This window comes from Gopherus evgoodei, chromosome 7 (genome assembly GCF_007399415.2).
Source record: "Gopherus evgoodei ecotype Sinaloan lineage chromosome 7, rGopEvg1_v1.p, whole genome shotgun sequence".
Lineage (NCBI taxonomy): Eukaryota > Metazoa > Chordata > Testudines > Testudinidae > Gopherus > Gopherus evgoodei.
Genome location: NC_044328.1, coordinates 75,980,123 through 76,007,347, shown reverse-complemented (window position 1 = coordinate 76,007,347; position 27,225 = coordinate 75,980,123). Strand labels below are relative to the sequence as shown.

The window sequence follows — 27,225 nt, the reverse complement described above, 5'->3', positions numbered from 1 at the left end:
AAATACTGTCTAGACCATCCCTGATAAACATTTATCTAACCTACTCTTAAATATCTCCAGAGATGGAGATTCCACAACCTCCCTAGGCAATTTATTCCAGTAAACAGTTAAGAACTTTTTCCTAATGTCCAACCTAAATCTCCCTTGCTGCAGTTTAAGCCCATTGCTTCTTGTTCTATCATTAGAGGCTAAGGTGAACAAGTTTTCTCCCTCCTCCTGATGACACCCTTTTAGATACCTGAAAACTGCTATCATGTCCCCTCTGTCTTCTCTTTTCCAAACTAAATAAACCCAATTCTTTCAGCCTTCCTTCATAGGTCATGTTCTCAAGACCTTTAATCATTCTTGTTGCTCTTCTCTGGACCCTCTCCAATTTCTCCACATCTTTCTTGAAATGCGGTGCCCAGAACTGGACACAATACTCCAGTTGAGGCCTAACCAGCGCAGAGTAGAGCGGAAGAATGACTTCTCGTGTCTTGTTTACAGCACACCTGTTAATGCATCCCAGAATCACGTTTGCTTTTTTTTGCAACAGTATCACACTGTTGACTCATCTTTAGCTTGTGGTCCACTATGACCCCTAGATCTCTTTCTGCCATACTCCTTCCTAGACAATCTCTTCCCATTTTGTATGTGTGAAACTGATTGTTTGTTCCTAAGTGGAACACTTTGCATTTGTCTTTATTGAACTTCATCCGGTTTACCTCAGACCATTTCTCCAATTTGTCCAGATCATTTTGAATTTTGACCCTGTCCTCCAAAGCAGTTGCAATCCCTCCCAGTTTGGTATCGTCTGCAAAGTTAATAAGCGTACTTTCTGTGCCAACATCTAAGTCGTTGATGAAGATATTGAACAGAGCCAGTCCCAAAACAGACCCCTGCGGAACCCCACTTGTTATACCTTTCCAGCAGGATTGGGAGCCATTAATAACTACTCTCTGAGTACGGTTATCCAGCCAATTATGCACCCACTTTATAGTAGCCCCATCTAAATTGTATTTGCATAGTTTATCGATAAGGATATCATGCGAGACCGTATCAAATGCCTTACTAAAGTCTAGGTATACCACATCCACCGCTCCTCCCTTATCCACAAGGCTCGTTATCCTATCAAAGAAAGCTATCAGATTGGTTTGACACGATTTGTTCTTTACAAATCCATGCTGGCTAGTCCTTATCACCTTACCACCTTCCAAGGGTTTGCAGATGATTTAATTACTTGCTCCATTATCTTCCCTGGCACAGAAGTTAAACTAACTGGTCTGTAGTTTCCTGGGTTGTTTTTATTTCCCTTTTTATAGATGGGCACTATATTTGCCCTTTTCCAGTCTTCTGGAATCTCTCCCGTCTCCCATGACTTTCCAAAGATAATAGCTAGAGGCTCAGATACCTCCTCTATTAACTCCTTGAGTATTCTAGGATGCATTTCATCAGGCCCTGGTGACTTGCAGGCATCTAACTTTTCTAAGTGATTTTTAACTTGCTCTTTTTTTATTTATCTTCTAAACCTACCCCCTTCCCATAAGCATTCACTATGTTAGACATTCCTTCAGACTTCTCAGTGAAGACTGAAACAAAGAAATCATTAAGCATCTCTGCCATTTCCAAGTTTCCTGTTACTGTTTCTCCCTTCTCACTGAGCAGTGGGCCTACCCTGTCCTTGGTCTTCCTCTTGCTTCTAATGTATTGATAAAAAGTCTTCTTGTTTCCCTTTATTCCCATAGCTAGTTTGAGCTCATTTTGTGCCTTTGCCTTTCTAAAGATGCTTCCAGGGTCTTTTATACTTTCTCCCATGTGGAGAGGATGCTCTCAGTCTTAGTTTGTGGAAAAGTACAGGTACAACATGGAGTCCAGGATCATATGAGCCAGTCACGTTCCCTTGAATGCTTTGATGAATCATAGCAAGAGCCATTACCCATATTTTGGCTAAGGCACCCGTGGGATGGCCCACCATGCAAGGATAATCATCTTCTGTGGCCCATTGTGTTTGTTAATGGGCCATCAACTTGAATAGACCATTCAAGATGTGCAGGCTAGACTAGATGTAAACTAGCTTGTGGGGGTTACCCCAGGAGAAAACGCATTTGAAATCAGGTATGTAGTCAATATTCATATCTTCAGATACAAAAATGATATATGCATACAAACAGGATAATCCTATTCAGAAAATCCATAACTTTTCCATTGACACCTTACATGACATAATTTGTACAAGACTGTTGCAATTGTATAGCAGTGGTAGCAACAATGATCTGTGTGGTCATACTTTAATCATATAATATCACAATAAGTTCCTTTTTAATTGAAATTAGACTAAATTTACTATATTCAGCGAAAAAGAGAGAAAAAAAATCCACTGTTTCTTTGGTAGAAATAAGTAATAATTTGTAATGTATGTGGTTAAACATTAAAGCACAAGTCTGAAAATGTAAAATACCTCATGCATGCTGCATTAGGGATGCTTCCCCTTAATTTATCATATTTACTTTGATCAACTTGATACATCTCCTAAAGCCTTCTGTTGCTTCTCATTGGCACAGACACTAATTAGGTTGCTTTACTTCTGTAGTTGTCACATCATAGTGCTAACAGTATGACATACCAGTGAGAGACTGAGGCCATGTCTACATCTAAAATTTTGCAGCGCTGGTTGTTACAGCTGTATTAGTACAGCTGTATAGGGCCAGCGCTGCAGAGTGGCCACACTTACAGCAACCAGCGCTGCAAGTGGTGTTAGATGTGGCCACACTGCAGCGCTGTTGGGCGGCTTCAAGGGGGGTTCCGGGAACGCGAGAGCAAACCGGGAAAGGAGACCAGCTTCGCCGCGGTTTGCTCTCGCGTTCCCCGAACAACCCTGCAAACCACAGGGAAGGAGACCTGCTTGCTCGGGGTTCCGGGAACGCGAGAGCAAACCGGGAAAGGAGACCAGCTTCGCCGCGGTTTGCTCTCGCGTTCCCCGAGCCACCCTGCAAACCGCAGGGAAGGAGACCTGCTTGCTCGGGGTTCCGGGAACGAGAGAGCAAACCGGGAAAGGAGACCAGCTTCGCCGCGGTTTGCTCTCGCGTTCCCCGAGCCACCCTGCAAACCGCAGGGAAGGAGACCTGCTTGCTCGGGGTTCCGGGAACGAGAGAGCAAACCGGGAAAGGAGACCAGCTTCGCCGCGGTTTGCATTCGCGTTCCCCGAACCACCCTGCAAACCGCAGGGAAGGAGACCTGCTTGCTCGGGGTTCCGGGAACGAGAGAGCAAACCGGGAAAGGAGACCAGCTTGATTACCAGAGGCTTCCTCCTTCCACGGAGGTCAAGAAAAGCGCTGGTAAGTGTCTACATTGGATTACCAGCGCTGGATCACCAGCGCTGGATCCTCTACACCCGAGACAAAACGGGAGTACGGCCAGCGCTGCAAACAGGGAGTTGCAGCGCTGGTGATGCCCTGCAGATGTGTACACCTTCAAAGTTGCAGCGCTGTAACTCCCTCACCAGCGCTGCAACTTTCTGATGTAGACAAGCCCTGAGTATGTGTAATCCTATACTGTTCTTGTTTTAGCACTTGAATTTAAAGCAGAAACCAAAAAATCAGAAAGTTAACTTTGTAAATGCTTGCTACTTTCTGTGTAGTTGATGGTCAGTAAAAATGAAAGATTCCTGTTAAACATTAAGTTTTACTATCTGGTATGTTATGCTAAAATTGAGTTTTTACTCTTGGGGGAATTCTGTGCCAAAACATTTAAAAATTCTGTGCACAATATTTTAAAATTTTGGTAAAATAAGAAATAGACAAGTTCATGAAGGCTAGGTCCACCAATGGCTATTAGCCAAGATGGGCAGGGATGCAAAACCATGCTCTGAAGTGTCCCTAGCCGTTGTTTGTCAGAAGCTGGAAATGGGTGACAGAGGCTGGATCACTTGATGATTACCCGTTCTGCTCATTCCCTCTGAAACACCTGGCATTGACCACTGTCAGACCCAGTATGGCTGTTCTTAGATAAAAATTCTGCATATTTTATTTGTCAAAGTAACACAATATAATCATGCTAGTTTCAATTATTTTGGTAATTTATTTCAAAATACCTGTCAGCAAGTAAGTCTGTAACAATACAGACAAAAAAAGAGTTTCAGGAATTTTTGGTTTTGGCAAATAGATTCCTTACTAGGCATATTAATACAGAACTTCAAGTAATTCATTTAAACTACGATACAGAAATGTATTTCGCACAGCCTTCAGAAGCAGTGCAAAGACTGGAGGGAGTCAGGGTAATGGAGGAGCTGAGGGAGAGGGAAGGATCCTGGGAGTGAACTTGGAGGGTTGTTGGATATGAGTGGGAGAAGTATTTTTTTGGGGGGGATGGAGGGATTATTAGGGAGTTGGAGAGCATCCCCTATGCAGGCCCTGGCTGACCCCAAGGCTCTCCCATTCAGTTGGCCCATCTGCCCTGTTCCCATGTGTCCCTGAAGCCCACCTCCCCCAATCCCAAGTGGCCCTACATCCCCACTCATATTCAACCCGACTCAGTGCTGTCACCCCACTAGCTCCTGATCTCATGCCCCAGTCTGTCCCCCTTACTAGCACTTCTGAACCCCAGTCTATGACGCCTCAGCAGCCCCGTGTGCCCAATTCTGTCTGTCCTAACCTGGCTCCACAATCAGGGTACTGTGAATGCAGCCAGCTGCTGGCTATTCTAGCACCACAGTGGTCTCTGGTGGGTGAAAGGTGGGATTGCAGCACTTCTTGGGCAGAATGTATTTTCTGTGGGGGAAAAAAATTGTGTGCTAGATATGAATTCTGCATGTGTGCAGTGGTGCAGAATTTCCCCAGAAGTAAGTTGTCTTGGCCAGTGAATAATTAGGAATGCTGGGCAGTTATTGACCATAACAGCACTTTTTTCTAACTTATGCAATTTCCTCCACTGTGCGTGAGCGAATGAGAATACCATTTTGCTAAAAACTGTACAGTTGGAGTGCTCGGATGGTCTTTCAGTAACTTGCGTTTATGAATATCCCTCTACTTTGATTGGAGCTATCCTTAGAACTCCGTATTTAACTGCCCCGAAACAGGTTGGCTGATTGTTTCCCACTCCTATCAATCTTATTCCCTAGTGCGGATACCATTTATAATTAAAGAAGGGAATTATTTTTTTGGAAGGGAACTAAGGAGAAAATAGTGGAGGAGATGAGTGCTGAGTGGGAAGAGAATCAAAAGATGACAGCCAATGTGGCATATGGATGGGGCTTTCTGAGGTGACTGGGCAACAAAATGGCAAATGAAATTCAATGTTGATAAATGCAAAGAAATGCACATTGGAAAACATAATCCCAACTATATATATAAAATGATGGGATCTAAATTAGCCATTACCACTCAAGAAAGAGATCTTGGAGTCATTGTGGCTAGTTCTTTGAAAACATCAACTCAATGTGCAGCAGCAGTCAAAAAAGTGAACAGACTGTTGGGAACCATTAGGAAAGGGATGGATAATAAGACAGAAATAATATACTGCTTCTGTAGAAATCCATGGTACACTCGCATCTTGAATGTTGTGTGCAGATGTAAAAAAGATATATTGGACTAGGAAAATGTTCAGAAAAAGGCAACAAAAATGATTAGGGATATGGAATGGCTTCCGTATGAAGAGAAAGTATTAAGATTGGGTGCTTCAGCTTGGAAAGGAGATGACTAAAGGGGATATGATAGAGGTCTATAAAATCATGACTGGTATGGAGAGAGTAAATAAAGTGTTATTTACTACTCATAACGCAAGAACTAGGGGTCACCAAATGAAATTAATAGGCAGCAGGTTTAAAACAAACAAAAGGAAATATTTTTTCACACAATGCACAGTCAACCTGTGGAACTCCTTGCCAGATGATATTGTGAAGGCTAAGACTATAACAGTGTTCAAAAAAGAACTAGATAAGTTCATGAAGGATAGGTCCATCAATGGCTATTAGCCAGGATGAATAGGGATGATGTCCCTAGCCTCAGTTTGCCAGAAGCTAAGAATGGGCGACGGGGTGGATCACTTGATGTTTAACTGTTCTGTTCATTCCCTCTGGGACACCTGGCATTGGCCACTGTTGGAAGATAGGACACTGGGCTAGATGGACCTTTGGTCTGACCCAGTATGGCCGTTCATATGTTCTTATTTTCTTAATATTCTATTAGAGAATTCTGTAGACTGTAGAATATTCTATATTGAGAATGTAGGGGTGAAATTCACCCCACCTTCATAAAACCTACGTATTCAGTTTTTGCCTGACTTCTGGGTAGTTATTTGCATTGTAATAATGAGTCTGGAAACATTTGCTATAAACCTCCATTTTCAGTATTTTCTACTCATTAGTAAATATTTGCTTTCAGGTTGAAACTTAGATTTTTGAAAACCTTTTTCATGCAGCACTTACCTGTTTTGGTTGGTTTGTTAATGGCTCAAGACAGCAATGTAATTTTGTGATGTTCATCATACTAGAAGTTTTAAAGGCCATGATATTTCTTACAAATGGCCATGTTTACTTCAGTGGAAATCTGGTGAGGATAAGGTTTTGCAAATTTTTTACAGATTGCAGCTAGCTGAGAGGCGGTTAATGAACATTGAAATAATACCACACAGGAGATCTGAATAAATGTACAGTTAATAACTCTGATTTGCTGGCAGGTTTAGGTAACTATCCTGACTATTTTTTTAAACAAAAAACATATTTTATCGTCTTGGGTTTAAGGAATCAATCTCTTCTGTTTTGATATGGAGCCGTCTCTGTTGCCCTTTCAGTTGCAGTAGTAAAGATTTATCATTTGTGAGAAACAATGCAAAATAGTGATGCTGTGGGGTTTAAAAAATGGAATCCTGCTCGTGATCTCTGTTATTTTTGCTCGCTGAGTGCAGTGTGTGAAATAGATGCTTATTTCTGTGCTAGAAGATTATATTGAAACTTGTTTTTATTTAGTTAGTTATGAAAATGATAGCCTCATAAACCATTTTTAATTTCCATAAATAAAATAGGATGCTCCTGATCTTGGAAGGTGCGGAATGCCCTTAACTTCAATAGGAGTTAAGTGCAATGAGAAATGGGGGTACTCAGCCTCTCACCGGACCAGACCCTTACAGAATGAAACAAAACTGGCACTGAGTGGCATGATTGATATGTGGTTTTCCCTTTGTAACTGCCTCATTAGTTTCACATGTCTGAAAAGTTCTGAAATGAAAAGTTTAAAAAAAAATAAAAGTAGCTGACAAGTAAAATTCATACATGTCAGTATGCTGTGTGCGGACCTCCGCACCTAAGCAAGATAATGGGTACTCAGCACACAAACAACTAATTCACGCCACTGTACTTTAAATCCAAAAGCTTGTCACTGAAAATGTTGTTGTTTTTTTCTTTTTTTTCAGAATGTCATACCCAGGCTATCCTCCTTCAGGCTATCCTGCTTTCCCTGGATACCCTGTAAGTATGTCCTGTTTTTTAAATGCCTTGTACTTGCAGTATAGGCCACACTCTTGTGACTTTCTCCTCTGTCATGCCATGTGCTGAGGGAATATTAGGGCTTGGCTACACTTGCAAGTTAGGGCCCCTGGGGCTGTTTTAATGTGCTCTAACTCCTGAGGTGTCCACACTGGCAAGGCACTTAGAGTGCCTGGACTCTGCAGCTGGAGCGCTACTGATAATCCACTTCCACGAGAAGCATAAAGCTTGCTGCACCCTGGCTGAAACACCCAGGCGTCAGTGTGGGACAGCGTGTTGCATTACTGCGCTGTGACTGGCCTCCGGAAATGTCCCATAATCCCTTGAAGTCAAGTGGCCACTCTTGTTATTGTTGTGAACTCAGCTGCGGGCGTGCAGATATTCCTTTCAAAGCTCCGTTTCTGACAGCCAGCATTCTTATCTGCTCCAGGACAAAGCAAGCCGTTACTGTGGAATGCTGTTGTTGTGAGTGTGCGTGAGAGAGAGAGGCGGGAGGAAGGGGGGGTCTGCTGCTGTCTGAACTTACAAGGCAGCATGCTGACACACTGCCCCCCAAAACACAGTTTCTCCCCCCACATACACCCAGTACACTCCCTGTCACACTCCACCCCCCCATTTGAAAAGCATGTTGCAGCCACTTGCACACCGGGATAGCTACCACAATGCACTGCTCTTTGTGGCGTTGCAAGAGCTGCTAATGTGGCCACGCTAGTCCACTTGCAGCTGACAGTGTAAACATACAGCAGCGTTTTCCCTGCTGTGGTTTCCAAAGGCTGGTTTAACTCTGTGCTTTACATCTGCAAGTGTAGCCATGCCCATAGTCATTACTTTCATGCAGGATATTATTTTTAGATTTACAGTCTCTAGCATCATCCCTCAAGATGTTCATGAGCTCGAGTGCAGATAATCTAATGCAGTAAAGAATTCTTTCCTGTCCATTGAGGTAACAAAGCATGTTCCTGTAATGTGCATTGAGGGCATTTCCTGGTCTCCAAAGAGACAGTTCTTTTGTTATATGCTAGGCTGAGAGAAGCTTGGCTCAGTTTTGGTGATTCTTTTTGTTTTGTTCTTGTCAGTTCTCTTGATTTTTCTTTGTTTTCCTGGATAGTCTTGTGCCTCTTGTCATGAGAGCAGTATTTATTCAGTAGTTTGGCTCTACATTTGAATCCAAACTTTGTTACTCACTCCCCATGTATATAGAGTTCAAGGATCTTCTGATCTGGGGTTTTGCTTCAGCCTATTATACAGATGATATTTGAATCTAGATCAGTCTTTGCTGGAGTTCACACATCTGGTCGTGGTTCAGGTTCAGCTGTAATACCCTGTAGGTCTGTGGCCTGATTTTTCAGAGGTGCTGAGCAAACTGCAGCTCTCATTAATTTCAGTGAGAGCTGTGGGTAATGAACATATTTGAAAATCTAGCTTCTTGCTCATACACCATGAGGACTTGTCTTTTGCTGAGGATACGGAGCAGTTTGGCTAATTTGTCTTGTCCTTTGGCCGTTTGGCTGTGGGACTTCATTCCCTTTGCAACTCATGAGTGGATGATCTAAGATTCCACTGAATACTCTTGGGGGCATTCTGCACCAAAAAATTAAAAATTCTGCCCACAATATTTTAAAATTCTGCAAATTTTATTTGTCAAAATAATACTACATAATCACACCAGTTTCAATTATTTAGGTAATTTATTTCAGAATATCTATCAGCAATACAGACACACACCCACAAACTCCCCCAGGAGTAGAGAGTTAAAGAAACCCCAGTGACAACCCAGTTCCTGTTTCTCCGCACCATTCTCCCCTCCCCAGAGCCCAGCTAGGGGGCCAGACACCTAAAACTGCTCCCCCCCCAGCCAACACACCCAACCCCCTTCGCTCCCACAGCTTAGCTGCAGCCCAGATACCCACACTTTCTCCCCGCTGAGCCCAGCTGTGGGGCCCCCCAGCTCAGATACCCGCATCCTCTCCCTCTGAGCCCAGCCATTAATACTACCAGCAGCCTCTGTCTCGAGTTAAGAAGTGGAAGAGTAGCTGAATGCTGTTAGATCAAATCTCCATTTAACAAACAGAACCAAACTTTTTTTCCCAGAGGTGCTGAGCACCAGCAATTCCAACTGAAGTTGAAATTGTGCAGGACATCTGAAAACCAGACCCTGCTTTTTTTAAGGAAAAATCTCTAACTGAGGGTTTATTGTTGGTAAACATTCATAGTATGAAAAGTTATGTTGGTACTTTAAAAGTACACAGCTTGAAATCTGGTCAAATTCAAAAAATGAGTTGAAAGTATTTTCAGATACTACACCTGTCATTAAGCTTTCTGCCTTGTCTTGTCAATCACATATATTATTTTTTTTAAATGTGTTTTCTTTACCCACTTTCTGTGTGAAAGATTAATACAAACAGGGGAAACCATGAAACTGACTATATCCAAAGTGCTGTCAAGATGGACAAATAAAACACATCTGAAAGAAGCAAATACCTTTTCTCTACTCTTTCAGTTATAGTAATGTTAGGCATTTACTATAACAGTTTATTATATTATAATGCAAAAAGTTTTCAGACAGAAGTGTGATTTTTTTTTAAAGTGGATTTGTCCCTTTAAAATAATATTAAATTGGAAATTCCTGATGACTTATATATGGCATATAAGGAGTTGGGCATCAGTAACAAAAAAGGAAGAGAGTAAGAGAATTTTTGCAGTAGCATTCCCAACTTTACTGAAGACTTTTTACCTAGCATTATTGCTAGACCCATCACATGTACTCTACAAGTGCATACTGTATGTCAAATTTAGATTGTGAAAACACTTCATTTGTAACATGTATTTTGATCAATAAAGATTTTCAGATAAATTTTGAATTCAGGTATCATTAATCATTCCACTGATTTCAAAAGTCTTGTCACCGTTCTTCAAAACATAGCTCATGACAGCCTAGGAAATAGAGATTAACAGTGCAGCCTTGAATGTTATATGGTCTTCATTTCTGAAAAGCTTCAAAACAAACTTAAATCCAGCAGAAGAGGATCAAAAACAAATCTAGAAGCCTGTGGGTGGATGAGCTGCACTGGAAAATTTAAGCTAGTTTGAGAACTGTGACGTGATAAAAATAATTCATATGCAGCAAACTCAAATACTGTGCATACAACACAGCTGCATTTATCGTTTATGTACAGTGATCTGCTAATATCTTCAGAATGTGTCCTAACAATTCTAGTGGCACCCTTTGTGCAGCTATAGTTAAGGGCTTTATCAGCCTTGTCTGTTACAAACCTCTATTTTCATGAGCAAAAGTGCTGCACTGGATTCTGAAATGCTAAAGTTCAATCCCAGAAACACACTTGATTGGAAGATCTTATTGGAATAAGATCTTCTTGATTGGAAGATCTTAATTTGAGTTTGTACTGAAATATTGCAGCTTATTCATTGTGGATTTATTGCTTTGCTAGGATTAAAATATTTTAAAATGTGAAATGATTGCTATTTTGCCTAAAATTAGTTGCACTGTTAGTGTTAGGTTTGTCAGCTAGAAATTTACATTACAATTACTTCAAGGTGAGGTGTGTGGCCTCTGTGTTGTTCCAACAGGCCTTGAAGTCATGAAGTCATACTGACAGTGTTTTCCTAAATACCCCACTTTGCTAGCAGGTTTTGCTTCTGCTGGGAAAGGCTTAAGTGTATTTTGCTGACTCTCTGAAGTAAATATAAGGGAGGTGGGAGTGGCTTTCTGGGCAGGAAGAATCTAATGTGTGAGCTGAGCCGTCCAGAGGTAGGAATCTTGGGAGCAGCCAAGCCTGAGAAGGTTTGAATAGAATTTTGTTGTATTGTTAATTTCTGTTAATAAAACCGAATCCCAGGAAGTGGTGAGTATGAACTGTGCATAATGTGTGGGCTGTGTTTGGGAGTGGCACCTGTCCAGAACTGATTTACAATGAACCAGTTTGGTTTATATAGTTTCAGTAACTCTTGGATTGCATATTTCTGAGATCTCATGCATGGCTATTAACCCATAGGAACTTCCCTGAGAGACCCTACTCAATTTTGAATGTGCTTGTTTCAAGACCTGTATTTCATTTACTGCTGGTCTTGCTGTTAGTGTGTTAAAGATCAGGCTCACACTTGACAAGGCAAATACATTTTGATGTGTCCAGAACAGTACTGTTTCTTTTTTTTTTTTAACCCAGTAACAAGAGTTAAAGCAAGTTCATCAATGCAGATTTTTGAATTTCTCTTCTTTGTTAAGTCAGACTTTATTGTTAATTAAGTTGTGCATACTTTGGTAGCTAGAGAGAGAGAGAGAGTGTTTATTCCCTTGTCTGTCTCTAGCAGATACACAAGTATTTTCTCCATTTTCTGTTTTCAGCCTACAGGACAAGAGTCTGTTTATCCACCTGCTGGTCAATATCCCTATCCATCTGTTCCTGGAGGCTTCCCTCCTGTGGGAGGTGGTGCATATCCTGCAGCGCCACCGAGTGGTGGGTTCCCAGGAGCTGCAGGATACCCTGCACCTGGAAGCTACCCTGGAGCTCCCCAACCTGGGGGGGGCTACCCTGGAGCTCCCCAACCTGGGGGGGGCTACCCTGGAGCTCCCCAACCTGGGGGGATGCCATCTTATCCCGGAGGTAATATTCAAGAACCCTGTTCACAGGTTATTTCCATCATAATCAGTCCCTGTATTTGGTTCAGAAAATACAAAAAATAAAAGAAGCTTTGTCTAGTGGTTATTGCAGGAGACTGGCACTCGGCTCGGTTCTGTGGAGTACGCAATATTAATATTACAATAGCACCAAGGTGCTGGGCATTATACAGATGTGGAAAGAAGCAACCAGTGTCCTGAAGGGTTTACAATCTAATGATCCAAAAGGGTAGGGGATAGGAATACAAACAAATGAGTAGGTTTGTTTTGTTTTTAATTGAGGTTAGAGGAAGGGATGAAGAAGAGGAATAGGCAGAGTTTGTCACCAGTCCAGTCACGATCAGCAAGCTGGGTTTTGTTGGCAGCAGGGCAGAGGTGGAACTTGGTGGGAACAGGAGAATAGGGAGGGTAGGTGGGAGGAGGGGGAGAGGGAGAGAGTGAGTGTTTGTGCTCAAAGAGAAAAGGCAGAGGAGAGCTGTGGAAGGAGCCAAAGAGCAGCTATTAGAGAGCATGGTGAGGTGAGAACATTGGAAGGGGAAAAATCAGAAAATTAATTTAAACGAGTTCCTGATAGAAACCAGGTATGATAGAAAACCAAAATTCTGAAAGCACATGAAGGTCTTTCAGCTGTCGGTTCTGGTGGTCTGTCCTTGGAATTGGCTCCCGACTCTGAAATGCAGCCTATATGGTGGCTCCAGCATTTGGTGAAGAGGCAGGAGGCATATTTCCAGTTATGCCATTGACATGCTGTGTGACCATGGTCAAATTGCTTAATCTTTTTGTGCCTCCATTTCAGATAATGGGTAAGTAATTATGCTATTGAGTCTCATTTAATTAATAGCTATCAAATGCTTTATGCTCTGTGACAGACCCAGACCAGTGGGATACAGGAGTCTGGTAAAGGGCAAATATACTGGTCACTGGATGAGTAGTTTTCTGTTCCCTGAGTGACCAGAGCAGGGGCTGCACTAGAGTAATCAGGAACCTGCTAGAATCAGTTAAGACAGACAGGCTGATTAGAACACCTGCAGCCAATCAAGGCAGGCTAATCAGGGCACCTGGGTTTAAAAAGGAGCTCACTGCAGTCAGGTGGGAAGGAGCCAGAGGAGAGGAAGTGCATGTGAGGAGCTGGGAGCAAGAGGCGCAAGGAGCTGAGAGGGAGAGAGTGTGCTGCTGGAGGACTAAGGAGTACAAGCATTATCAGACACCAGGAGGAAGGTTCTGTGGTGAGGATAAAGAAGGTGTTTGGAGGAGGCCATGGGGAAGTAGCCTAGGAAGTTGTAGCTATTACAAGAGGCACTATAGACAGCTGCAATCCACAGGGCCCTGGGCTGGAAACCGGAGTAGAGGGCGGGCCCAGGTTCCCCCCTAGCCTCCCAACTCCTGATCAGACACAGAAGTAGCTGATTCAGACTGTGGGGAAGATCACTGAGGTGAGCAAATCTGCTAATAAGCGCAGGACCCACCAAAGTAGAGGAGGAACTTTGTCACAGCTCTAATCAAAGAGACTATATAGATGTGTGAAAAAAATGTATTCTAATATTATACATTTCATTAGGGAAAGGGCTTTAGGATTATTGCTGTGGATTCAGAAGTTTTGTTATATTTGATGGTAAGGCTCTAAGCACTGAATGTATGTTGTTGTTCATGCTCCTTTTCTACCTCATTCCCATTTAAAAAATAATAATTCTCATCTGCACTAGCTGTCAATTTGCATTGTTTACCTAGACCACATGTGCTAGGTGTACATTTATTATTTCTTGTTTCCTGCTCTGCTTCTCTCCAGAGCCAAACTCTGACACATCAGTTTTTGAATAACCAAACAGAATTCTCAGGAAAGCCCTTTTCCCCTGCACCCACAAACTAGTGTTATTGCTTTTGTCTGACAATTCCCAAAGGTCAAACCGCAAGCTTTATGAAGTAAACATACATTTGTTTTCCCAAGTCTAATATTATTCCAAAGGAAAAAACCAAATGTGTTTCTCAATACACTTCACCTAAATAAATCCAACCCGAAAGCTACACAGACTTATTTCTGAAGGAGATGAAGGTAAATCAGAAATGTTACCACTTTTATTCCAATCTGGTGTCTGAACTCATGAGGCATGGTGGTAGCTTTTCAAATCTTTGTATAAATTACTAGGATATTGTTGTCTGTGTCCAAAGATTTTTAGTTACAGTTGCATTACACAACATCCTACTCTGTTTTTATTATAAATCAACTAAAATTTAAATTACCAAAAAAACCTCTATTTTTTTTACTCCTTTTTTCCCCTCTAGCTCCTACAGGTCCTGGATTTGGTGTCCCCACTAATGGATCTAGCTTTGGTGGTTATCCTCAACCTTCATCTCAAAGCTATGTGGGAGGTGGACCAGCACAAATACCAGGTAGGTAATTGAAGTGTGCGTGTGCCTGTGTGTGCCATCCTAGTCAGATACCAAAAAAGTCATATACTTAAGAGTTGCACCAAGGAATTTCAGGTTAAGAAACTGAAATTATGCCCTCAGCTCCCTCTGTTGTTCCTAGCTATTGCAGTTGGATGCTATGTATGTTCTTATGAAGGACAGACAACTCCTGATGATTTCTAAGACCAATGACGGATTGACAGGAGAACTCAAATCTAAATAAATACTACATATATCAGAAAAGGCACACTTCCTGTTGCTGTTTATTTTCATATAGTGTTTGGGATGCTGTTGCTGCTTGATCCTGAAGGCCATTGATGAATTGGGAAAACCAGAGTGCACTAGTGATCAGTGCCTGTATGGAGAGGCTTCTGCATAGCCCTGAGAAATATGTACAGTGCTCAACAGTAAGAGTAAATCTCTATGCCCACACTGAACTAAGCACTTAGGAGTAGGGGGAAGTTTTAAAGGAGGGTAGGCAGGTGCTTAAAGGCAACCCAGTGAATGCAAATGATGTGTATCAAGGACATTTTAAGGATTTTCAGTTGCCAGCTAAGCAACTATCATAGAATATCAGGGTCGAAAGGGACCTCAGGAGGTCATATAGTCCAACCCCTTTACTCTTCACTCTAGTCAGCTGTAGTAATTAGAATATCTTTAATACTGAACTGCTGAGCTCCTTTAGGACACAGGTTGTTCCTTAGCTCTGGGTTTCCTGGCTTTTATCATAGGGAGCAGGGGTTAGAAGGGAGAGATTTCACTAGCTCCTACAGCACTAGTAAAATTACTTAGCACTCTTAATGCTTTCTTACCAGTGTGTGTACTTGAGCCACTCCTGTGGCTTATTGGCTATTGCTAGTCATTCCCATGGTTTCCACAAGACCTGCAGTTTGCTGAGTATCATAGGCAACTTCGTGCGTGAAAACAGAGATTATGTATGCAAAGGTGATGTGTAATATGATGCATTATGAAATAAGATGATACATTGTACAATATTAACTCTGTACCTTTTTCTTTTGCTTTGTTTTAAAATTTTCCTTTTAAGTGGGATACCCTGGTGGACAAGTACCTTCCTCAATGCCTAGTCAGGTATGAATTATACTACTTTCATAATAAAACTGAGCACTACATTGCAGTTTTAATGGGGAAAATGACTGTCTCTTTACAATAGTTCTGGATGGGTGGGTGGTGGGCAGAGAAGGGGAGATGTTGGCAGTAATTCTGCAGGCAATGTTACAGTCTGTTCAGTAATAACCCTTTGTGTTATGTGCAATATGATATCAGAAGAACTGTTATGAGAGGATACAGTCCTGTATACTCAAACGCATTGAGTGTGTCGGAAACATGTAAAGCAGATTCGCTTTGCAATCCTGAGTATTATTATGTTACCAAATACTGCAGTATGTGTCTAATTCTATTTTTGAATAGCACATGCTTGACCTTCCCTTTTTTTGGGTATAAAGGTCCAATCTTGGTCAGTGTTGCCACTGACTTCACTGTGATGAGAATTTGACTGAAAGTTTTCAAAATGAATGGCTTCTTATTTCCAGTTACAGAATGTGTCAAAATCCGCTATCACATCAGTTACTTGTAATCAGTTTAACTAATACACCTTTTGGGGAAAGTTTGGCTGGTATGAGAGGTATAAATTTGTTCTACTTTGTCAAACAGTCTTGAAAATAGCTAACTTTCCTTCAATGGAAAAACACCTTTTTGTTCATGGGTTTACCATTTGCACTGCCAATAATACAATATAGCACAGCTGGGCAATTGAAATAATTTATAGTGTTGTTGTTATACGCAATGCAGGGGAAGGAAAAAAACTTGTACAAAAGATAGTCTGCGATAGAGTCCTGCAGGATCCACTGTCATAATAGCAGGCAGAATTGGGTGGGCAAAAAACAAAAACAAAAAACAGACAGATTGTGGTAATTTGTGGGAAAACAAAATGCAAATTTAGCTACACCTGCTGTTTAAGTTGACCTTATTATCGATCACTTAGTTTGAGCCTCTTTTTTTAAAATTTATTTCTATCAGAAACCTAGTGCAGTAAACAGTTTTTTCCATTAAGTGTTTTCAAAAAGCAATAATAATCCTAACATAAAAATAATTGGAATGGTATGTTTCAAAATTCTAAAAACAGTACTTAAGAAGTGTTTTTTAACTTACTACTTATAATAATTTAAAAAATCTACACCTTTTTAAGGTAAACCTGTGGTGCAATTTGCTTTGATGTTCCACGTGATATGCACAACAGCAGTTTGTCATAAATAGAATTTCAGCAATATAAAGCAGGTGCTTATTTTTTTAATAAAGATTTTAATACTTAAATTGAAGAGAGGGATAGAAAAGAGATTTGATGTCTATTATAACAGGAGTTAAACAAAGCTTGTCTAAGCCATATACAAAATACTATACCTCTACCTCAATATAATGCGGTCCGATATAACGTGAATTCGGATATAACACAGTAAAGCAGCACTCCAGGGGACGGGGCTGCTTTACTTCATTATATCCAAATTCCTTTTACCACAAGTGGTTCCTCTGCGCCTGCCCGTTATTTGCTGTGGCCCTCCCCGGGGCCCCCTCACCCCAGCTCACCTCCGCTTCACCTCCTCCCACAAGTGTGCCACAGATCCGCTTCTTCTCCCTCCCAGGCTTGCTGCGCCAATCAGCTGTTGGCACGGCAAGCCTGAGAGGGAGGAGAAGCGGAGCTGCGGCACACTCGTGGGAAGTGGAGGTGAGCTGGGGCAGGGGGGCGGCAGCAGCAGCAGCAAGTAAGGGGTGTGTGTGCAGAGGAACTGCTCATCTCCACTCCACCGCCTCCTCCCACGAGCACGCTGCTCAGCTCAGCTTCTCTCCCCCCCTTCCAGGCTTGCTGGGCCAAACAGCTGATTGGTACAGCAAGCCTGGGAGGGAAGGGAGAGAAGCAGAGCTGCGGCACACTCATGGGAGGAGGCAGAACGGAGGTGAGCTGGGGTGGGGGAGCCCCAGGGAGGGCCTCAGCAAGTAACAGGGTGGCACAGAAGAACCGCTCCAGCTCATCTCTGCCTCCTCCCTTGAGCGTGCCACTGCCGCTCTGCTTCTCTCCTCCCCCTTCCAGACTTGCTGGGCAAACAGCTGATTGGCGCAGCAAGCCTGGGAGGGAGAAGCAGAGTGGCAGTGGCATGCTCAGGGAGGAGGTGGAGGCAGAGCGGAGGTGAGCTGGGGCGGGGAGCGGTTCCTCTCCCCACCCTGATATAACACAGCCTCACCTATAACACGGTCAGATTTTTTGGCTCCCGAGGACCACATTATGTCGGGGTAGAGGGTGTGTGTGTATGTATATGAATATGTATATGTATATGTAATATGAAATAGGTACCCAAATAATCTTTAAGCCAGGTTTTGACAGTAGCTGTCTTTTTGCAGTGGTACTAAGTGTCATCGATTAGTGAGCAGGCCATATCTGCCATCCTGGAGGGATGGATGACTTTGAAACTAGAAGTGGCTTTATGCCTTTAGCAAGTGACTACAATCAAACCCATGCTTTAATGCAATTTTAAAAACCTCTTTTCTAGCTTATTTGTACCAAGACCAAAGGTGTACGTGGTGTCTCGCAGAACAGATTGTTAGATAAAGTACCTGCCCTGAAGAATTTACAAACTAGATTATAAACATGACACAACAAATGAGAATGAGGGGAATGTTATGTATATAACCATGTCCATGTGGTTGGACATGGTTACATACATAACATTATTCAGACAACTGACTCTTAGGTTATATGGTAATATTTAGAACAGAAAAACAAAGCATTGGCAATTTAATGACCAGATTTATAATCTGACTGTAAATTCTGTACCATGCTAATATTTAATGAAGCTCTGAACAATAAGATTATAAATGTTCACAGATTTTAAGGCCAGAAGAAGAAACCCTTATGGACATCTCGTTTGACCTGTGTAACACAGGATACAGAGTTTTGTCCATTAATTCCTTCATCAAGCCCATAGTTTGTGGTAGAGCTAGAACATAATTAGAAAGACATCCAATATAGATTTAAAGACTTCAAGTGATGGAAACCACTACATCTCTTGGTAAGCTGTTCCAGTGATTAAGTACCTTAATTTAGAAATCTGCACTTTCGTTTCACTTTAATTTATCTAGTTTCAGTTTCCCATCATTTGTTCTTGTTATGCCTTTACTAGAGTAGAGTCCTCTTCTATCAGAATCTTTTCCCCATATAGGTACTTATAGACGGTGATTGAGTCACCTCATAATTTTCTCTTTGAGCAGCTAAATAGATAGAGCTTCATAAGTCTTTTATGTAAGCCACATTATCCAGACCTCTAATTTTAGTCACTCTTTTCTGAATCCTTTTCAGGTTTTCCAACAGCCTTTGAAAATAAATCAAGGAAAAGTTTAGGAGTTACATCATAATGAATTTTTAACTGCATGTGAGGCTTTCCTCTTTCCCTGAGAATTTAGAATGAACTATCAAATCCTACTGATAAGAACAGAATTTTAAAGAATTATTTGGAAAACAACATTCTTTAAAAATCTGATTAATTGAACCTGTGTGCATGAAAAAACACAATAAGACTAGTAGCTGCCTTTTGACACAATAAGTGTTTAGTCCCAAGTCTGTATGCTTTTGTACTGAAACATCTGGACCATCATTTTGTTAAAGGTGGTTTGGAGCATAATGCAAAGTAAATGATGTAAGCAGCATGGAGTCTCAAAACATCTTTCTAGCAGCATGAGAATAATATATGACAAATTTCTTCATTAATCTGTGCCCCAAAGGACTATGGAAAATAACATGAAACACACTAATTGAAAATACACCCAGACTAGAATAGGGAGGACAGTGGAATATAGTTATAATATAGGTATTACTTCACAATCGTTTCCCTTTGATTTTTCACTTACCATATAACTTTCTTTTAGTTTGGAAGCTTTTTTTAAGATGCTGCAAAATGATGGTTTACTTTGGATGCACCCACACTTTAATATTAGACTCAACCAGATGTGTCAATCATTTTATATATGTGTTTGAGGGTTATAGGCTCTCTGACTTTATTTTTAAGGCCAGAGATGTTTGTTTAGATGACATATTGCTTACAATGCAAACTGGCAACATTAAGGTGTCTGGACGTCCTGATAAAATTGGGGCTGTCCCGATAATTAGTTTTTGTTCTGTGTCCTGACCGATGTATGGTCGGGAGGCCATTTGTCCCGATAGTTTGCACTCCGTTTTTTTTTTTGTTTTTTTTGCTTCAGCTGTGGCCTCCCTCTCCCGCATGTATCCCGATATTTTGTTCTTGTCATCTGGTCACCATCGGCAACATACTATTCTAACTGCAGATTAAAAAATATTAAGAAAGATTAAGGCCAGAAGTACATCAAAGCAAGCACCGATAATGCAATTCCTGATTCCTCTGTAAAGACATTATCTTGCATAAAGTCTGGGATGGGGGTGTGAAAGTATGAAAGTTACTCACCCCAAGCCAGAGGCTAGCTGCAGGGCTGTAGCTCTGCTCTCTTGGGGGCCAATACTCAGGCCTATAGCCTGTAGGAAGGATCACTGCACCCTATGCAGAGGTTCCCAGTCACTGGATCCATGTAAGTATAGATCCAGTGGACACTATCCTTATCACCAAAATCAAAGCAGGTGTGGAGTGTTCTCTCTTGACATGCATAGGATATGGAGACTCCATCTCTCTTTCCCCCTCCACTATGCAGTCATGTCACGTGTGTTTTTCCACACTTGAATCCCTATTTAGAGCTATTATGGGGGCAGAGCGCCTTTGTGACGTTCACCCATTTTGTTTTAGCTGCTTGATTACATAAGTTTCTAAGGATGCTCAGTTGACTACTGTATACATTAAAAACTGCCTGCTTATTTAAGAGACCTGTGTATGTTAGTTGTGCACCAGAGATAGTAACAATTAAGCTGGTTTCCTTTGGATTGTTTTTATTACAAGTGCCATATAAACATATTGCTTAGTAAATCCCACAGATAGATACTTAGTAGGGCACAGTTCCATGCAACCGAAACAGATGCCCGTGTATATTTTCAGGTAGCATGCATGCAGGGCTCTACATGCTGAGATTATTCCTTCATAACAATTAAGGTACACTGACTGTAACACCACAGAAACCCTTGAAGTTTCCTTAGTACTGCATGTAAAACGTAAAGAACAAACCAATCCTATAGGCGGACTTGGGTTCTTTACTAGCATGGATCACTAGGTGTCTGATCATACCCGGCACCATTTATCATAATTAGCCACTCTTTCAAAGAATGCAAAGTTAGCATATTTTATAGTCAGTATTTTTGAAAGAAGTTGGATATTTTGTCAGGAAGCTTCACACTTTTACAGTAAATTGTAATAATAGAATCATAGAATATCAGGGTTGGAAGGGACCTCAGGAGATCATCTAGTCCTACCCCTTGCTCAAAGCACGACCAATCCCCAACTAAATCATCCCAGTCAGGGCTTTGTCCATCCTGACCTTAAAAACCTCTAAGGAAGGAGATTCCACCACCTCCCTAGGTAACCCATTCCAGTGCTTCACCACTCTCCTAGTGAAAAAGTTTTTCTTAATATCCAACCTAAACCACCTCCACTGCAACTTGAGACCATTACTCCTTGTTCTGTCATCTGGTATCACTGAGAACAGTCTAGATCCATCCTTTTTGGAACCCCCTTTCAGGTAGTTGAAAGCAGCTATCAAATCCCCCCTCATTCTTCTCTTCTGCAGACTAAACAATCCCAGTTCCCTCAGCTTCTCCTCATGTCATGTGCTCCAGCCCCCTAATAATTTTTGCTGCCCTCTGCTGGACTCTGTCCAATTATTCCACATCCTTCTTGTAGTGTGGGGCCCAAAACTGGACACAGTACTCCAGATGAGGCCTCACCAATGTCCAATAGAGGGGAATGATCACGTCTCTTGGCATTGCCAGTAGATCCCTACTTATACAGCCCAAAATGCCGTTAGCCTTCTTGGCAACAAGGGCACACTGTTGACTTATATCCAGCTTCTCGTCCACTGTAATTCCTAGGTCATTTTCTGCAGAACTGCTGCCTAGCCATTCGGTCCCTAGTCTGTAGCAGTGCATGGGATTCTTCTGTCCTAAGTGCAGGACCCTGCACTTGTCCTTGTTGAACCTCATCAGATTTCTTTTGGCCCAATCCTCTAATTTGTCTAGGTCCCTCTGTATCCTATCCCTACCCTCCAGCATATGTACCACTCCTCCCAATTTAATGTAATCTGCAAACTTGCTGAGGGTGCAGTCCACGCCATCCTCCAGATCATTAATGAAGATATTGAACAAAACCGGCTCCAAGGCCAACCCTTGGGGCATTCCACTTGATACCGGCTGCCAACTAGACCTGAAGCCATTGATCACTACCTGTTGAGCCCAACGATCTAGCCAGCTTTCTATCCACCTTATAGTCCATTCATCCAGCCCATATTTCTTTAACTTGCCAGCAAGAATACTGTGGGAGACCATATTAAAAGCTTTGCTAAAGTCAAGGAATAACACATCCACTGCTTTCCCCATATCCACAGAGTCAGTTAGAAGGCAATTAGGTTAGTCAGGCATGACTTGCCCTTGGTGAATCCATGCTGACTGTTCCTGATCACTTTCCTCTCCTCTAAGTGCTTCAGAATTGATTCCTTGAGAATCTGCTCCATGATTTTTCCAGGGACTGAGGTGAGGCTGCCTGGCCTGTAGTTCCCCGGATCCTCTTTCTTCCCTTTTTTAAAGATGGGCTCTACATTGGCCTTTTTCCAGTCATCCGGGACCTCCCCCGATCGCCATGAGTTTTCAAAGATAATGGCCAATGGCTCTGCAATCACATGTGCCAACTCCTTTAGCACCCTTGGATGTAGTGCATCTGGCCCCATGGACTTGTGCTCACCCAGCTTTTCTAAATAGTCCTGAACCACTTTTCTCCACAGAGGGAGTGGTGGTGTCTGCAAGAAGCCATGATTTTCCTTTGATAGCGGCAGATACCTTGTGTATTTCCCACCCATGTGAGCATAGTGGTGCAAAGATGCAGTGGAATTGGTGCAATCATTTGTCTTGTGCAGCGGAAGCATGTGTGGGGACTGCACAGCATGGCGCACAGCTCTGTTTAGACTACCAGTGTGCTTTGGGACAAATTGGAGTGGGCCAGGGAAGGACTGGAACAGGGGTAGTGGATCCACCATTCTGTGGATTGAATGGTGGTTAACGTGGCCAGAGAAGGGAATCAGTAGCACAGATGCAATGTGCTTTGAGAGGAGGATTCCTTTCCATTAAGCCCCTGCAGAATCCCCAGTGCACAGGCCAGCTACTTAGACTCTGTACTTGTGAAAGGATCTGCCCTCTAATAGCTTGCTTTTGGAAACTCTGTCTATGCAAAAAGGAGAGTTACAGTCTTCTTTTACCTACACAGCAGCTTTCTTCAGTATTCTGCATATGGTCTGTTTGGAAAGCCCAGTGATTTCAGTGAAAGTGCTACATCCAGAATGCTCCCTAGAGATCAGCAATATGTGCTGGAAAGATCAGTTCTGTTCTAAATAGTCACTGAGTTTGCATCCAGAATACATCCTCAGCAATGCAACTGTGCAAAACAGTGTTAATTTGGCATTAGTGGATCAAGACTGTTCATTGCGATAAAATGCCTTCCTAACTCTGTTAAGAGGTTGTTCCTCTCTCAGGGAGTGTGTGGTAAAACTTAAGACAAGTTCCTTGCATCTCTCTCTGAAATATTAACTGTAAAGTTTAACACTACATTAAATTAGTACTTTGCATTGTGTAAATTGGCTGGTAATGCATAATTTGTTCATTCTTAGCCTGCAGCAATGACTCAAAGTACTCAGGGCACAATTCGAGCTGCGCCTAACTTTGATGCTGGGAGGGATGCAGAAATACTGCGCAAGGCTATGAAGGGATTTGGTAAGACAAGATCTTTATTTAGTGATTACTACAGGGTTCATGTTTATTAGCCAAAAAGTTAAAGGCATTTTTCTTTTCTTTTCTTGTATAGATCTTGGGTTAAAAGTTTTCAGACTCCTAATTCTCAGTTGGTGTTTTTGAAAACTGTACATGTTAAGCATATATATTGGCCAACATTTTTTATTTTTTGTATATGTATGTATAAAAATATGCACTGTATTTGTTAAAACTCTAAAATTGTAAAATGAACAGTTTTGGAGGATTATGTTTATACTTTCTTGTAAGAAATTGCCTTTTTATTTCCTAGGAACGGATGAGCAGGCTATCATTAATGTTGTGTCCAATCGCTCCAATGATCAAAGGCAAAAAATCAAGGCAGCTTTCAAGACTATGTATGGCAAGGTATGTTCATTGGTTACTCTTCTAACCAATAAAGAAATTGGCAGTGATACAATAACACTAGCAAACCTGGTTGTGTGTAATGGTATTTTAGTCCCAGGTACAGTGCGCCTGATTTTTGTTTTTAAAATTTCTGTGTACACTTAGCTACATTCCTTGTTCTACCAGTAGCTCCTAGAACTTCAGTACAGCCCTGACAATTGGTGGAATTTTTTCAAGCAGTGTCTTTCCAGGACCAAACATTAAGTTTCCTTTATTTTTGTTAATTATTTGAAGGGCAGAACATAATGAAATTCAAACTATACCTAGGTGGAAGACATCAGAAATACTTTGACAGGTAATATTAACATATGGGATGGGATCTTGATTAATTGGAAAGACACTCGGAAACCAATGGTGCAACATTCAACAAGAATCAATGTAGAGTGTTCTATGGAAGACAAACTATTTACATGCAGTTAGAGAGACTGGGGTCTAAACTCCTTACTCAGGCAAAACTGCTATTGAAGTACATAGAGTTTTGCCACATATAAAGACTTCAGGAATTGACCATGGAATATAACCTACTATAGGTGGAACAGGATCTGAGTTATACACAGTAATTTATGGTATAAGCAAACTCTGTAAAACTGTTACATTCAAACAAGTGTTAAGACTATATTCATTTCAACTTTAATATGAGTAAACCAAGTGAAGTAATTAACATAGTCTACACTCTAAGCTTCATTGGAGAACTATGGTTAGATTTAGATAACATTTTAAAAGAAAATTTCAGCTCTGAGGACAGGAGATGAAATGAAATAAAATAATAAAACATTTAGTTTGTGACTAACCTTTGCACTGTGTCCTGATTATAAGACCAGTCTGATACAGTTGTGGTAGTGCACCTTGTCACTGAACAAGTGGTAAATACGTATCTATCTATCTATCTATCTATCTATTAATTAAACTCTGCTCTCTCCATTTTGCACACTCCTGGCAGCTAATTTGTTCGTCATGACCCATCTTCTTTCAGTTCCAGGAAACAGGGTGCAAAGTTTCCATATCTGCTTTGGTGGAGTTGGCCTTTTCTGGTGATCAAAGAAGTTTAGACATTCTTGCCACTTGCTCTGATTTTTGCACTCAAAAAAGGAAGCGTGGAACTTGAAATGTGGAATTCTTCAGGAGTCTGCTGAGAACTCATTTAGCTACTGTGCTGCATCACATGACACCTAACTCCATAATATTATTTTAGTGATAGTGTCTCCGGGGAAAGATGAGAACAAAAGCTTTGGGGGATGGTGGGGAAAAAGAAACCACACTGGAACTTTTGAAGAGAGTTTAGATCCTAAAAATGGGCAAGTATTGTAACTGCTAAAATATTACCTTCATGCCAATGTCTCTCAGGAAAATCTAGCCAGAAATATTATTGCTTGAAATATTTGTAATTTAAAAATAGGAATATCCATGTTATATCTATAAAAATGTTCTTTTAAGACGAGTGATTGCTCACATCCATTCCAGTTAGGTGTGCGCGCCGCACGTGCACGTTCGTCGGAAACTTTTTACCCTAGCAACTCCAGTGGGCCGGCAGGTCGCCCCCTGGAGTGGCGCCGCCATGGCGCTCCATATATACCCCTGCCGGCCCACCCGCTCCTCAGTTCCTTCTTACCGCTGTGTCGGTCGTTGGAACTGTGGAGCGCGGCATAGCTGTCCTCCACGTCCCTAGCTCTCCTTGTTAACTCTCGTTATTGTTATAGTTGTTAGTTAGATCGTTAAGTGTAGTTAGTAAGTAATTAGGTGTAAATAGTGTTGTAGATAGTTATTCGCCGGGGGCTGTAGCCCTTTCCGGCACCGGGCTCATGCCTGGTTCGCCGGGCTTCAAGCAGTGTGCGGCCTGTAGGAAGCCTATGCCTACCAGCGACCCCCACGACGAGTGCCTGAAGTGCCTGGGGGAATCGCATAGATCGGACAAGTGCCGCATCTGCAAGGCTTTCAAGCCCAGGACAAAAAAGGAGAGAGACCAAAGACTCAGGACTCTCCTTATGGAGGCGGCACTTGACCCGGCGGCTTCGCAGGCCGTGATCTCGGCGCCGGCACTGGATCGCACCGGCACCGGGAAGACTCCCCGGCACCGACCTTCTCCGGCACCGGGTGCAGAGCCGAGACAGCGTCTGCTACTCCAGCCAGGCAGACCCGACTGGAGCGCCCGGCCTCGGCATCGGCCGCGGCGCTGCCGGCACCGTCGACTCCGGGCCCAACAGGTCCGTCGAGTCCGGTGCCGCCGAGCTCCCCCATAAGATCTGGGGTTGAGCTATTGGTCCCATCCACGCCGGAGACCTTCGCCTCGGCACGGGACCTTATTGCCCTAACGGAGCCTACTCAGCCGCCACCCCTGGTACCTCCGGTGCGGGTCGCATCTAGAGGCAAGCCCATGATGTCGGCACCGTCTCGGGACTCGCGCTCGCGATCCCGGTCCCAACGCCACGGCAGATCAAGATCTCACCGCCGCTCGCAGTCCCGGCACCACTCCCCTCGGTGGTACCGGTCGCACTCGCGGCACCGATCGACCTCCAGACGGTCGCGGTCGGACTCCAGCCGCCGATACCGGCACCGTGACTCCAGGAGCCAGTCTCGCCGTCACTCTCCGCACCGGTCGACCTCCCGGCACCGAGCTGGTAGCAGGTCCCGGTCCCGGTCGACCTCCCGGCACCGCGTCGGTGGCAGGTCCCGGTCCCGATCCCGGCACCGAAGCGGCGGCCGGTACCGGTCCAGATCCCGGCACCGAGACAGAACCCGGTCCCGATCCCGGCACCGCTATGACTCCCGGTACCGATCCCCGGCACCGAGAAGACCTTCGGTGCCGACTCGAGCAGACCCTTACCAGTCAGGGTCGGCCCCGCCGTGGCCTTCTAGGCAGCCGGCGGTGTCTTCGCAGACAGACAGCGGGTACGCGTTGGGCACCGACTGGCAGGCGGCGCTTTTCCAAGACCCGCCGCAACAGGACCAGGGCCCGCAGCAGTGGGGGTTTTGGACCCCATGGGCATACCATCAAGCCCAGGGCCCCCAACAGCTTCCTGTTAGGCCTGCGACAGCGGAGCACAGGGTGCCGGAAGCCTCGTTGTCTCGCCCCCCTCCCTCCCCGGATGGAGAGGAAGGGTCCAAGCAGCAAGACTCCGCTCTGGCTCCTGAGACAGAGGCGAGGACCGAGGGGGACCCCCCATTGGACACTCTCTTGCCGGGGGTCTCCTCATCCTCCTCCCCTGATGAAGCGGTGGCTGGCACCTCCTCCAGTAGCCCCCCACCGCTGGATCTCAGGGCGCACCAAGACCACCTTAGGCGAGTAGCTCAGAATCTGAGCCTACAAGCCGAGGAGGTCTCTGAGATCGAGGATCCGATTGTCACCATCCT

The 27,225-nt window shown here is 43.1% G+C and overlaps 2 protein-coding genes across 3 annotated transcripts in view; one reads left to right on the top strand and one right to left on the bottom strand.

The window, feature by feature from the left end:
* Positions 1-27,225, top strand: part of ANXA7 (annexin A7) — a 54,797-nt gene that overhangs the window by 9,656 nt on the left and 17,916 nt on the right. Inside the window, exons 2-7 of the mRNA XM_030569471.1 lie at positions 7,384-7,438; positions 11,820-12,078; positions 14,373-14,480; positions 15,544-15,587; positions 23,334-23,436; positions 23,744-23,838. Coding sequence (XP_030425331.1) covers positions 7,385-7,438; positions 11,820-12,078; positions 14,373-14,480; positions 15,544-15,587; positions 23,334-23,436; positions 23,744-23,838 — 663 coding nt within the window. The 5' untranslated portion in view covers position 7,384. The remainder of the gene's footprint in view (positions 1-7,383; positions 7,439-11,819; positions 12,079-14,372; positions 14,481-15,543; positions 15,588-23,333; positions 23,437-23,743; positions 23,839-27,225) is intronic.
* PPP3CB (protein phosphatase 3 catalytic subunit beta) overlaps positions 19,802-27,225 on the bottom strand; it is a 107,639-nt gene continuing 100,215 nt past the window's right edge. For both annotated transcript variants that reach the window (XR_004001253.1, XR_004001258.1), the window contains one exon: positions 19,802-19,841. The gene's annotated coding sequence lies outside the window, so the exon portion shown is untranslated. The remainder of the gene's footprint in view (positions 19,842-27,225) is intronic.